The 14,563-nt window shown below is 43.6% G+C and overlaps 2 protein-coding genes across 3 annotated transcripts in view; one reads left to right on the plus strand and one right to left on the minus strand.

Moving 5' to 3' along the window:
- The window catches only part of LOC135911178 (uncharacterized), a 54,308-nt gene that overhangs the window by 31,865 nt on the left and 7,880 nt on the right, over window positions 1-14,563 (plus strand). The window lies entirely within an intron of this gene.
- Window positions 1-14,563, minus strand: part of LOC135911164 (protein arginine N-methyltransferase 7-like) — an 89,632-nt gene that overhangs the window by 29,650 nt on the left and 45,419 nt on the right. For both annotated transcript variants that reach the window (XM_065443356.2, XM_065443363.2), the window contains exons 9-10: window positions 10,769-10,895; window positions 10,551-10,634 (exon numbers count right to left, since the gene is read on the minus strand). In XM_065443356.2, the coding sequence (XP_065299428.1) occupies window positions 10,551-10,634; window positions 10,769-10,895 (211 nt within the window). The remainder of the gene's footprint in view (window positions 1-10,550; window positions 10,635-10,768; window positions 10,896-14,563) is intronic.

Below are 14,563 nucleotides of genomic sequence, written 5' to 3' on the forward strand. Positions count from 1 at the left end.
GCATTTTGATTTCGCCGAAAACTGGACAGTTGTGCTTCCAGACGCAGTACAAGCGTACCATTGGCAGAAAAAGCAGGTCACCGTGTTTACCTGCGTTGTCACGTCAAGAAAATCGACTCGGAACTACGCCGTTATTTCCGACGATATGTCTCATGATTCAGCTCATGCATGTTTATATAGCTGTTATGCTGTTATAGCTGCTAGCTGTTATGAGTTTGTTTGTTTGATGAGGGAGAGAGCATGTTTGGCTCTGTCAAAAATCAAAGCACACCTGGAAGACAACGCGCCAATCTACACCAAGATAACACATGTGAGCGACGGGGCTCCCGCTCACTTCAAGAATAAATATCAGTTTCATGAGCTACAACGCAGTGAATGTCAAGAGACTAAATGGATGTTTTCGGCCACTGGACACGGCAAAAATGCTTGCGACGGCGTTGGTGGGCTTGTGAAACATCGAGCATCACACCACAACTTGCGGAAGCCTGCAAGTGAGGCCATACAAACAGCCAGCGGCTTCGTGGACGCAATTCAAGGAACGCTAAAGAACATCACCGTTCTGGAGCTCCCACAGAGGGAGCTTGCAGACTTTCGCGAAATGAAGAAGGAAGAATGGAAAACGGCAAAAAAAGTGCCTGAAGTTCAGACACTCCACATGCGGAAGTACGTTAAATCAAATGAAGGCAGTGCATCCTACGTGGCATCCACCGCTGCTTCGGAATGGAAGAGACTATGATCTGGTTTGTACTTCGGGCTGGACAATGTAATGTGTGCATACCGAAGTCAACTGCTGCCGTTTATTGTTACGATTTTCTGAATTGCAATCTGCACATAAAGCGGCATGCCATTTGTAAATTGTGTCCCGATTAAAACCCCTGCTGATTAAAAACCTTGCAGATAAATTGTCCCCCTCCGAAGACGACGTTTTGTCTCCTGACTGTGCCCTGTCGAAACGTTGAACACAGAGGTAAACAGATGCAGGTGCGGAAACGTCGGCTTCAGAAACACATTAATATTAATTTTAATATATAAAAACTTTTCTAAGCACCGATAAATGATCTAATATTTTTAAAGAATCAATTACATACCAATGTAACTTACGATGACAAATTAGGCAATACAAAAAACGTTTGACCGCCGCCAGCCAGTTCATGACACATCAGGTGGAATAGCGAATTTATTCCCATTTTGACGCATCAAGAACGCCGCTAACAAGCGAGTACAAGCTCTACAAACATTGCGGATAATTCGGATATTGTGGTAAATAAATTGTAACCAAGTTCAGTGAGTGCTAAAACAAATTTCTGAGAGTTACTATTTCTAAGAGGCAGTAATAAGCAACTCTAGATAACAAAAACATGAACTAAGTTTTGTATTCATTTTCATACTTTAAAACAATATAATGCAACACTTTTTTGGTACCCTAATATTATCGAGTATTGAGGATTACTCAGGCAAATTTTAATGAAATTCGATGATGACGTTTTTTTTTAAATCCAAGTCAAAATTGTCACTTTTTTGACGTTCTTGAACTTCGGCCAAATTTGAGGTCATATTGAAAAATATCTGTCAAGTGTAGAACTACAAAACTTGCCTAAAGTGAGTAAAAGTAGCTGGAAAATATTGAGAAAAAGATTGGGTGTAGATATCTTTAGGCATCTTGCCCTGAGGCTGCCCTGAAAAGTGCCTTGTTTGCACCGAATAGCTCCGGAAGCGAAGTTTGGGATTTTTTATTTAGAAGATTGACACAGCGAAAAAATGCTTTTTTATTTATTCGTATAGTACATGTTACAAAGCGATAATAGAAAAACAATTATGTGCGGAAAAAATTTATTGTGGATGCAGTGATGCTCCAAACTTGCAATTTTGCGAAGTGGCAAAAACGACGTTCTCCACCTCTTGTGACATACGATTTTTTTCCGAGAAAACTACGAAGTTTCTTGCAAAGCTAATGTTCATTCCTTTGTGTGGACACATTTGCCCATCAGATATAAAAATTTCATTGAAAACAAAAAATGGTCATGGGACCTCGATTACCGTTCTTATCTGAACATGCCCATATATATATACACACACACATAAAAAAAAGGTTTGAGATTCAATACAGAGGCACGATTCCACACACAACACAGTTTATTGCAGCACCAAAACTAGATTATGAGCACATTTATTCAGTGCTTTAAAGCATCCATTTCCTCCTAGAGAAGAGAGTTCTGTTCTTCATTGATGAGCCTTTGCTTCTTTTGTTAGAGCTCCTTGATGTGGGTACCCTTTTCCTGTTTTGTTCAGCCTCAGATGCATTCAGTCTATCTTGCTTCTTTTTCTTAAGGTCCTCCTTCCACCCAATACTTGTGCTAGGCACCTTTTCACTGTACTGTCTGTAATGTTAACATTGGCTACACCACCTGCTGCTGAAACTCTATCATACACTATTCTCTGCATAATCACATTCTTTTTTCTGGTTCTCTACAAACCATTCTTTATTTACACAAAAACCTCCTTCGACAGCAGCATTGCCATGGGACATGGTGAAGATGATCTTGACAGGTAAACAACCCCTTATGGTTTCGTGAGCACAGCTCAAACCACACGGTGTCCAGCCTTTGTGCCACCCTATCAAAGTTCTTCTCAGAGCTCAGCGAACAGACTTGCACGTAGGATCGGTGCGCCCGCTCTGCTTCCAAGCCGGTCAGCCACCGGTGCTCTGAGTACTTCCAGTGCAACTGCTAGTCGTTTTTTTGCCAACCTCCACTGACAAGGTGCAGGCCACATCCAAGAAACTCACTCCTGTCATTAGCCTTTAGTTTAGAAGTGACCTTTCCACAACTTTCTCTGTGAGCACACTTTCAAAAAGAAATGCATTCCTTCTTGAAAGTAAGTAGTGCAAGTTGAGATGGTTTTCCAGCTTTTCGAAGTTCATTCTTGGCAGCAAAACCAACATCAAAAGCATTGACAGAAACAATGTTTTCAGGCTTTCCCAAATCTGTTTTAAACAACTTCAAGAGCGTGTCAGTAGTGTGCAAAATTTCTTGCTTAATGATCAGTTCCAACAGCAATCGTGGGACAGCTTCCAAAGCTGCGGAAAGGAAGGGGTCCATCGTATTGTCCATTTGAAATTCGGCTTGGAATGGCTTAAATTCCTCAGCCCCTGGTAGCGTGAAAGCCAGTTTTGCCAGGAGCATTGTGCCAGCGACTAGCCTTTCAACTGTGGTGTAGCTGGTGCATGTTTGCTTGCTCTTGGCTTTAGATGAACACTCCACATACTTTATTAAGTCTTGAAATCACCACGCCATTTTCAAGCCATTGTACAGCACAGAATTTGAGAGGAAACAATGTGCTTGCTATGATGCAAATGTAATCAGCACAGCACGCTGGGACACACTTGAACAGGTTATAAATGCTACACAGAAAGAATACCAAATCCCAGCCAGTTGGTGCATGGCCTGTTTTGAAGGCACCATGGACTGACCACATGCAGGACAGAGCTTCCAATGTCCAGGATTAGTCGAATGTCATGACAACTGAATTCTTCCTTAAAGGATCTAAGAAACTAGGAGTTCACATTTGGTCCATTCATTGACACTTGCAATATCTTGTGCTTTATGTTCCCTGTGGCTTTCTTGAATGTAAGTGCCAGGTCTTCAGAACAGGTGTGGCTGAGAAACTATGAAGTCAGGTACTGAGCTTTCACAGTAGCGTCAGTCGGATCCCAGTACCTCACCAGCACACCCATTCGCTCTATCTGCACTATTTTGTTTAGCGATTCATTGAATGCTACAGCTATGTATGGTACCTGATAATACCTAGAGCTGATAGTACCTTCTTTTGAAAGAATGGCGCAATGCCATCACAGATGGTATATCCAGCATTGTCTTTTCTCAACTGCACTTTCATGGCAATTTCACAAGACTGGAACATCAACGAAATGGAGGGATGCACAAATCATTACAGCATTCATGCACCATATGATCTCAGCTTTGTAACATCTTTCTTCAATAGAAAGCCACATACCGAGATGTGTGCAGGAGTTGAAGTAGCAGGAGGCATAAAGGGAAGCTGAAGGGTTTTCCAGAAAAAATGAGTGAAGAGCTGTACATAATGTTTTTCAACTCTCCGAATTCGGATATTGCATCGAAATTGAGTGAAAGAAAGCGCAAACAGATATTATTTCGATGAAAACTGCAGCAGCAAACTCAGGGCAGCTCGCGCACCTCGTTTCCGCCTGTGATTGATCGGGCACCTTGTGACGTCAACAATAGTGTTTGTCCGGACCGACCGCTGCCGCTACCCATGAAGCACGGTGCAAGGTGGTTTGGCGCTGTTTTGTTGAGACGGTTATGGTAAATTTCGAGAGCTTGCGTTTCTCTGAGGAGTTCGGCGTTGCTCCCTAGATGTACGAGCCGAATGCGAGGAACTGGCCTCTCCAAGAAGCAAAAGATGCTGGTAGCAGTGCTTTCGACGGGAACAAAAGTGAAGTGTTAGCGTCTCTTCGTGTTAGAAATGTTCTTTGGCGACTATGTTTCTTGCAAAGCTGCATTCAGCGATCCAGTGAGTTCGTTTCCGGGCAAACAACTGTACTGTTATGTTCCTGGATGCCTCATCGCGAAAAGTAGGCGGGGATGTGATCGCCGGCATTTGTGCGCTGCCCCAAAGCTGTCGGCAATCTACACAGATGGTTTACACGCGGGAAAAGTTTCCCGGCTCTTGTAGCACGTGTAGTGACCATCAGCGCGCCATCCGCAATCTACTCGTAACCGGAGCTGTAAAGGTGGCGAATTCCGTCGGTTACGTGAGACAGCCGGTTTCTCTCTGTGCGCGAGAGAAGGGGAAGCGCAGCATCCTGGTGTGCACCGGCTTTCAAACACGCACAAACTTTACACTTGCACTGCATTATGGTAGCTGCATGTAGGCTGTTTCACAACATAAGTGCGAATAGAAAATTAACGGCGGTTTGCAACAAAACCGGCATCAAGGCTGGGAGGATAAACATGCACTTTCCATTCAGCGTGCTGACACGAAGGAGCTAGCAGTAAATAAAAATCCAGGTTTGGACGAGTTCGTGTATTCATAAAGTCTTCCAAGACCAGTTACCATTCGTCCGCCCGCACCCGTCCCGTTTTTGTGTGTTCGTTGCCTCGACCTTTTCGCGCTGCGTTTAGAAAGCCTGCTAGCAGCAAGTTGTACTCTCACTCATTCAAACATTATTGATAAACTCTGGTAGTAATTGCTGTCACGGAAGTGGGTAGAGCACAGCACTGTTGTTCTTGAGTGCTTGAAATTCTTTCGATTCACAGCAGCCTCCCACTTAGCTAAAAGCTTCTTGACTTGCGGGAAGTAAGGGAACATCGAACAATGTCGCGGCCGCTGGTGTTCGTGCAACCATAGGCTGCACAGAATGCCAGCATGATCGGCCCACCACTTCAATTGATGCTGCGCACGTCAACTACCACTCTACATACATACAAACAAAGGAATGCAGGGTCGAGCGAGGCACGCACACAGAAACAAGCGTGGTCAGGCACCATCGCGTAGACTGTGAAGGAACGAACACCAGTGTTGACGTCACTACGCCGCGGTTTCTGGTCTCCACTGGCATCGTCAGTGTCAGCAGCAGCGCGCGGCGTTCGACGCGGGGGCGGAGCGACAGCGCAATTTTAACCGACGATTACGTCACTCCTAAGTGAAAAATCCCCCCAAATTTTTCCTGCATGCTTTATAAGGTCCCCGCATCCGTATATGAGCGTCTTAATGAATTCGACAGACTCTTCAGCTTCCCTTTAATGAGGGGCCTGCTCTCTTGGCTTGGCCTAAACAACCAGTGCCTTCATGGCATTCTTATGCTTTGTACTTGCAGCTTGGCTAGATACCGCGGTTTTAAAGCGCAGCTCTTAGGTCGCTCTTCCTGCGTTGAGCGTTGGCCTCTGCATTGGCGTAACCGACAGAATGAATGAGCGGAGGATGAAAGACGACGATAGTGAAAAGAGCATGAGACATGCCCCACGGCAGCGCCCTGCTACGAGATGGCGCCATAGTAGTATGCACTGTCACCCAGTCACTGATGACACCATTACTAAGGCATGCAGTAAGTGCATCCACAGATACCATACATGAAAACAAAGCGCTAACATAGGCTTCGAACCCAATGTGCATGTGCTACTTTGCCTGCGCCATCGCTGTTAGAGAATGCACTTCGTGCGAGCCACACATTCCTGTGTTCACGCTTTCTTTCTCAACATTGAGCAACGCAACCAGTGGAATACAAAACACCTAAAAAGCTGCATTCAAATTTCCCATTAGGGAGTACCGTAATCGTTGGTGAATTTTTACCCATGTTTCTTAAGTGAAGCGAAACGTCTTGTGGCACACACTGTGCATTGTGCACTATATATATCGTTGGGCACAGGCTTAATCCAGCTCGCAAAGTCGGATATGTTTGTTCAGTCAGCATTGAATGAGCCCTTTGTTGACTGTGACATCGTTACTTTCAAGTCTCTTCAAAAGCAGCTCAGAAAAGTTTACCGCAAATGCCCCAGTGACGAACAGAGCCCAACATGCACAAGCGCACCCATGGGCACATGACAGATTACCACAGTATGGAGATATAACAGTGCTCATCCGATGATGATGACAGTGGCCTTTTAAACCCTTTGCAGCTGGCTGGTTATTGGCACCACTTAGTGGCAATAAAAACAACTGCAGAAAGAGCTACGATGTACGGAGTCGGGGATCTACTGCACAATCCTGGAGGTCACGAGCAGCAGTGCCGCTGCTGCATGTGGCCTCCTAGAATGTGCTGTAGATTGTGTTCATCATTCGAATGATCTTACTGGCCAGTTTCCCCAATTTGGTTACGTTTTTTGTAATTTCCCTGACAAGTGCCCAAGTTTTCCAGACATACCAAGAATCTCTGATAATTCCCTGTCTTCCCGGTTGGTAGACACTCTGGCTATATTTTGTAAGAATGGTTTCCCCCAGATTCTATTCCTTTATCATTTCTCCTGATAAGTGGCCAATCCCAGCAATGGCACGCAATCCAGCAATGGGTCCATTGCAATCCAATGAAAAAGGGCAAAAATAATGAAATGAAAATAATCATTGCAATATACAGCCCGTACACCCAATTCTGTTGTAGCACGAAAGCACGAAGACAGAGATGAGATATACAGGATGAGCACCAACTCTCAATTTGAGATTTTATTGAACAAGATCATACATAAGTGATTGCCACACACAGAAACGAAGAACCAAGGGACAGGGATTAATCCCCTCTTCTTCCGTATCGCTGTGAAGGAAAACTGCCGTACCAGTCTTCAATAAAGTTTTTTCTCTCTCTCTTTTGGAAGGTAATTCTGCATGTCTCATTTTTTTCTGATTGCGAACATGGGGGCATGCTATATTTCTCTTTTATAAATTGGCCACATATTACATTCAGGTGCATTTATTTTCCTTAAGGGTGTGCGAATATTTGGAACTTTCGAGTAACGAATTAAATAGTATGCTATTTGATTCGGTCTTCAAATCAAATAGTCACTACACTGAAACCTTGTTAAACCATGGTTGGCTGGAGCTGTACGTACTAAACGGTAGCACTGCTTAACCGAAACAACATGAGATCGCTCACTTACCTGTCAAAAACGGAACCCAGAGAGAGTAAGATGTAAGGGCAAGCACATGCAGTATTTATTCACTTCGTGCGACAAAAGTCTTATTTTCGTTTCATGCCGCGGCGGCCTAGCAGCAACGAAAGTGGCCTCAAACTTACTGAAGGTGCGAGCCAGCTTTTCAGCCAGTCCCCTCTTTTTGGCAAACACTCACATGGCAGATTCCTCGTTTGCATTGATATTCTCCTTGCACGTGCATGGTAGCACTGCAGAAGTTGCGCGGCGCCTTTTCCATTGTGGGGTGTTGTCCTCGTCGCAACGACTGCATTCATGAGGCTGACGTAACGCGCAGCTTCTGCCACTGTTGGGCCTGAATCGCCCATGCTGTCGCTTTCCATGTTGTCTTCATCACTGTTGTTAGGCGACACTTCGGCAACAACAGAGGCAACGACGACGAAAAGTCTAACCTCGAAGTCAACATCTTTTCGCGGTCGTAGCAGCGCTGCTGAGCAACTTCTTCGCATTTCAAATGCCACACACCGTAGTCAACATTAGATTGCTGTCGCGTGCCAGGGCTGATTTCTTCGTGCCACGTTCAATAGCACGAATGACATAAAATTTTTCTTCTAGGCTGAGCACTCGGTGTTTTTATCCGAGCTTCAACATCGAGCCCTAGCTTGCACGATGCCCCAACCATGGCCACAACGCTCTCTGACACGGTGTTGAAATGATGTGGCTTCACGGGCAAACGCATAGGACGCTTGGAGGTCATTTTTACTATCTCCGAGGCTTGTTCTGCCAGGATGTCCAATGGGGACGTGCACTGCCTTGATTGCACGACGAAAAATGGAAGCACTACATGCTAACTGATATGTACGCAATAAGTTGGTACGGTTTATGCGGATACAAAACACCTTATGTTCAATGCCCGCTGAGTCGGAGATTTGATTTTACTACTTTTAAAACGAAACTACTGTTTAAGCGGGTACGGTTTAACTAAGTTTTACTATTCGAAATGCTACTATACTACTCGAAGTACTATTCAAAATATTCGAAAATGTGAATACTTTTCGAGTACTTTTATAGTATTTCAAAATATCAACTGTGGTGAATTAAACATAAAATTGGAGCAAAAGTATGGTAAATTTTTACCCCCACGGGCATAGTATAGAAATAAAACATGACATGAGAACTTGCGTAGTGGAGCAGGCTATGTTACTTAAGTAGCCATTAAAGGCTCTAAATCGATCATTCGCATTGTCTGAGGACACCTGTACATGCAAAAAACTACTTATTTGCTCCTAATTGCAAAACACATGTGTCTGATTTAGGTCTACTGCAGAGTAAGTCAAAAATCTTTCAATACGCTGACAATACAGTGCTTGCACTTGAACTCACTGACTATTGTACTGACATTAAAACGTTCCAGACAGATATAACTTAAGTAATTGACTGGTTCTCGGAAAATTTTTTTTTTTTAAACCTTCACAAAACAAAACTGACATGTTTTAAAAACGCCCACAAAACAGTTGCTTTAGTTCAACCACTGGACTTACACTCATCCCGTTGTTACCCATGTGATTGTGAAGCCATGCAAATAGAGTGAACAGTTCAATATCTGGGTATCGATTTCGGCCAACACCTCACTTGGAACGAGCCCATCGTTTACCTCTTTAGAAAGATTAGGGCCATTGCGGCCATGTTGTATCACCTTCGGGGCAAATCTCCGCTTCACCTTAGACGAGTAATCTACACAGCATTAGTGGAACCCGGTTTAAAATACGGTATTACATTATATAGAAACTGCTTGGAATATAAGAAGCAAGCATTAAATGCCAGACTAAAACAAATCGTGAACAGTATATCTTACGATACCAAATTACACTCAGTTGACATGAAAGAGAAATACGATGAGTTAGGCATCCTACAGATTCGTGAGCTGTTTTATTTTGTTCTGTTGACACGGTATTATTATTCAAATGAATATAAAACTCCTGTAAAAAACGATGTTACATTGAGGAAAACAGAATGTTTTGTTAAACCACAGGCCTATAGTAATTATGGTAAAAATATGCGCAATTACTATGCACCAGTCATGTTTAATGGAACTCCTGATGATCTATGTCTTGCAAGCAACAAGATAAAGATGACCACTGGTTTAACTGGCGATGACTGGTGCGTAAATTTATTGCCTTGTGTATACCTTGTTTTGTATGTGTTATTTTCTGCTGTCAGATTTATCGGTGATGTCGTGTATAACATAAAATGCATGTATATGAAGTTATTTTTTTTAAGAAGATTCTCCACCTGCTGCCCGAGCAGCCAACAAGCACAACATGCTTAGGCAGGTCAGAATGTGTGTATGTGTATGCTGTATTGACAAATAAACTTTGAAACTTTAATGCTCCTTTTGTGCTTTTAGTCAACAATGTTTCATTACATGCTATGTAATGAAAGAAAGTGGGATAGTGGGACTTTAAGACTAGTGGGATGTGAACACTGATTTATATTAATTGTGATAATGGCTTTTATTATTCTAAAACTAGTTCTACTTGCACAAAAAATCACTATTTGCACATCCCTAATTTTCTTACTTTAACACATTCACTGTGGTATAGATCACGGAGTGGTCATGGCAGTTATTTGCCTTGAGTTGTTGTGCAGGGTTTTTCTGCAAAGCGCAAGCGGTATCTTCCCCAGCAATCAATGTAGGCAAACATTTCTTGTTGCTTTTAGCCTGACATGTCATGATACCATCTCTCTGTACCTTGAGGTACTTTCAAAGGAGCACAACTCTGTGGCAACTAACCAGTGGGCCACGATGCACTACAGGAATATGACAAGTGACCCACCGGTGGGTCACCACATACAGGAATCGAAACTACACAAAGTGCTACCACCATGAATGTGTAAATATGGTATTGAGGTTGCATAAATATTTTCACGTACCTCTTTTGCTCCAAGCATGGAGGCCATCATGGGAAGCATAATGTCACTGCCGACACAGAGGCACACACTGTCCTCATTGATGACCTGAAAATAAAGCAGATCCTCATTAATAAAATATTAGGCGAACAGTGATAATGGCAGGGTATAAAAATCAAAAACCACTTCTGTGACAACAGTGTAAAAGCAAATCCTAATATTATAGTATAAGCTTCGTATACCTTTTGGAGTACGGCAGCATACTTTGCATGGCGAGAGCGGTCACCAAGTGCACCTATTCTGGTACGGCTCACATTGGCATGAAGAGAGCAGCGGCAGAAAGGCACTTCAGGAGTCTTAGCAGAGCGACTGCAAATATGGCATTTACACCATTTGAACAAATCACTCTAATTGCATCAGGTTATCAAATATGTGCCACTAATAAAACATAAAATTGCTAATGCCTTAGCGCATAGGACAGTAACAGGGGTGTCCCAACCAAGCATTTTCAAGACACTTTCTTCATACAATATAGCAAAATCACCCTATACATTGGAATCGACCATTTATTTTCCTGCTCACGCGTTTATTTCAGCACCTTACCTGAGGAAAGCTATCTTATGCTATTGTGTAACATTTTGACAATTAATGAATACGACATTTTCATGCTGCAAATACAGAACACTAAACTGAAGCAAGGTAAATTCAATTTATTGGTCAAAGCCAAAACAAAACATTACAAAATTGACTTCTGAACACAAAGCACAAAAATGTTCTTTTGAATGAGAATTTCTTATTACCTTGTAATGATAACTATTGTGCCAAAAAAAAAAAAACCTCAGTCTCACTTCTGTGCTGCAATTTTAAATCTTTAGTAGCAAAAACTTCAAAAACAGAAAAAAGCAAATCACAGTCACTAATTATCGTTTTCTACAAAAACATGTTCCATTGTGCTTAAAAAAAAGTGATAAACAGTGAGGTACAATCTGCAGTATTCGTGCCATGTTCTGCACAAGTGTCAGGTTTAATAATGGCTGCCACTTGTTGCATAACTGAGAAAACATGCAGCACTACAGAAAGAATTCGGGTGCTCTTTATTATTATTTTTTTTTCAAAGCAACGCTGCGACTAGTAGTTAATTACAGTGGCTTACTGGAAAGGCCATTCGGCAGCTAAACATCTCAGGATTCATAGAGAATATTTGATCAAAATTCAAGGACAATTGAAGGATTTCAAGCATGTCAAAAGTCAAAATACAAGGGGGGGGGGAAGGCGGGAACAAACTTTATTCATACCCACACGCTGAAAAATGGCAAAATCTCCGTTTTGGCTGCAATTTCTTGCAGCTAAGCTGATGCTGAGTTAGCTTCACACTCCTCAAGTCACTTTTCCAAGTTGACCTGCCCCTTGTAATGATGTCAATCACCTTCTGGCATAGTAGTGTTCTAGTAGTGTCCAGACTTCAGCCAAAGATACTCATCACGTTAGTGCCAAATGGCTGAGACTCACTTTTCATCAAGCATTTCTAGAGCCTACACCCTGAAAATGGAACCATGATGACGGCGGTGTGAACTAGCAAAACAAAATGGTGGCATGGCTTAGCCGCTTGATCTGGCTTTTTCTAGCTCTACGATAGCAATGGTGACTTGAACAAGCCTCAAGTTGGTGGCTGTGGACACACCAAATTGCAAATGTTTAGCCACACTCTCAGAATAAAATACTAGTCCCATTTCTTGATAGACAAGTGTACTACGTATGTGCCACAGGGAATGTGCCACTCTACAATGATGAAAACAATCCCTTTCTCTGATGTCGAGCGGAATCGAAATTATGTCACAAGGGTTCCTCAAGAACAGTAACCAGATGCATTCGCAGGCTGCGTCCCCAGTTCACTGGGTATGTGCTGCTTTTCAACGAACGCTTTTCAGGCCAATGCTCTAGCGAGCTCCACCGCAAATACACTGGGTATGTGCCGCACTTCAATGAACCTCTCACCAACTTGGGTCACTAAGTATGTGCCAGTGAGTGTGCAGCAAGCGACGGAACAATTCTCAGGGTCCGCAGGCACCGGTGCACCATGCCTCTTGTCTCATAGACCTCGTGCGAACTTCTTGGCAGTGCCACTAGATGGTGCAGCGTGTCCAGACAGAAGCGAGAGAGAAGAGCCAGTTGCTGCATGACACGTTCCTCAGCGTTTGCATGCACCATGCATTTCAAAGGCCACGTGCAGGTTTGGTCGCGGTGGCACTAGATGGCACCGAGTGTTCTTCGGAAAGTGCAAAAGAGGAGTCCTGCTGTAGTACATGCCTCATACATAACTTGTTTTGATGGTGGCAATACATTGTGTCACTACAGTAAAAGCTCGTTAATTCAAACTCCGCGGGGATGCTACGAAAATTCGAATTATAAAAAATTCGAACTAATGGAAGTCAGAGAAAAAAAATCGCTCGGTTAAGGCGTGTATATAGTACAAGTAGCATGAGTGCACGTGCGCACACGCTATGTCACGTTGGCAAGAACAACAATGTCTGTAATTTGAAGCACTGGCGCAGGCAAAGTAACTGGATGCGGCCAATGCGGTCCTATGTGCCCGACATTGAGATGACTCTTGCTCCATTTGCGCATTTGTCGTGCAGACCCATAATACACTACGTGATGAAAAAAAAAAAAAAATGGAAAAGAAAGGTGCCCACGTCGCTTCGCCAATCGTCACAGACACTCGTTCAAAGTGTTCAAAGCGGCGCATGGGTAGGGGATCGCACATGCTCCAAAGAGAACAGCCGGCGGCGCGCGCGTTGAAGTCTAGAGGGGGACGGCATTTCGGCAAGCGTGACTGGCTACAAGCGAAGCGCGCCGAAAACGTCCGACCATAAAAACGCCTTTGCATCGCCAATGCTCTCCACAGGAACAAGAGCTGCGCTCTAAAACGCACCCGCAAAACGCACCACAAACTGCTGCGACACTGGTCTCCAAATCTCAATGGCTATGCTTTTTAGTACCACGAGCTCTGATAAACATCATGGCTGCCATATTCCAGACATCACCTGGTGCTGCTTCTTGGCAGAACACCTCGTAGAGAAAGAGCATATCCTCCAAGATGCAACAGAAACATGTAAAAAAAAAAAGAACCATGCAGCACTGCATTTTTATCTCGAAGGTCTTGAGAGAGGGACAGAACCGACCTGCAACAGAGGCGTTGCCATGCGCGGCCTGTGCGGCAATGCCAGTGTCGCCAACGTGCTCCCGTGCACTAGCACATTCCCCATCCACAATGGCACGGAGCATAAATTATCGGTGCCGGAGTGGATTTCAGTGCGAGTTAGTGGGATGCATTACATATTGCTTCCAATACATTGTTGGATGGACCCCAGCGGCTACTCTGAGTTATCCGAAATTATGGATTAACGAGTTGTGAACGAATGAGCTTTTACTGTATTTATTCAGTGCTAATGCATTACCACTGACAGTCATTGTGAAATGGGATCTGCCGGAATTTTTTACTTGTGTAGCACACTTCTTTAATTTTCGATTACCAGCAATTTCATTTTTTTATAGCTCAACGCTCCTCGCTCAATTCACTCTCTGGGGCAGAATCTTACAACAGTTTGGAAAGCGAACGGTTCACTTCGCCACTTGTGCCACTAGCCCGAGGTGGAAGAAGGGGAGGACGCGGCCAATACATGAGAGGGTGCCACCTCTGAAGTGCGCGTCATCATACTGTGTGCTTTACAAAGAACTGCACAATGTGTCTGCTTGATGATTAAATCTAAAATATAAATTAACTATTATCGGGCAAGTTTTAAAGCATAAGCATGTGGTGCCGGGCATTCACACAGTGCTTTAATTTATTAATGTCATTTTCTTTTATTCTCGGCTGACAGGTGGTATTGCAAGCGTAAACAAGTTGGCTGAGCACAGCGCCATGTCATCTGCTACCAGGAGCTTGCATGATGCATGCACCAGGCATGCACTGCCAGCACCTCCTAAGTAGCGAGTGCAGCAGAACCGTGTACTGGCTTTTAGGACCAGCTTTATTT

Source organism: Dermacentor albipictus, chromosome 1 (assembly GCF_038994185.2).
Source record: "Dermacentor albipictus isolate Rhodes 1998 colony chromosome 1, USDA_Dalb.pri_finalv2, whole genome shotgun sequence".
In the NCBI taxonomy this organism is placed as follows: Eukaryota; Metazoa; Arthropoda; class Arachnida; order Ixodida; family Ixodidae; genus Dermacentor; species Dermacentor albipictus.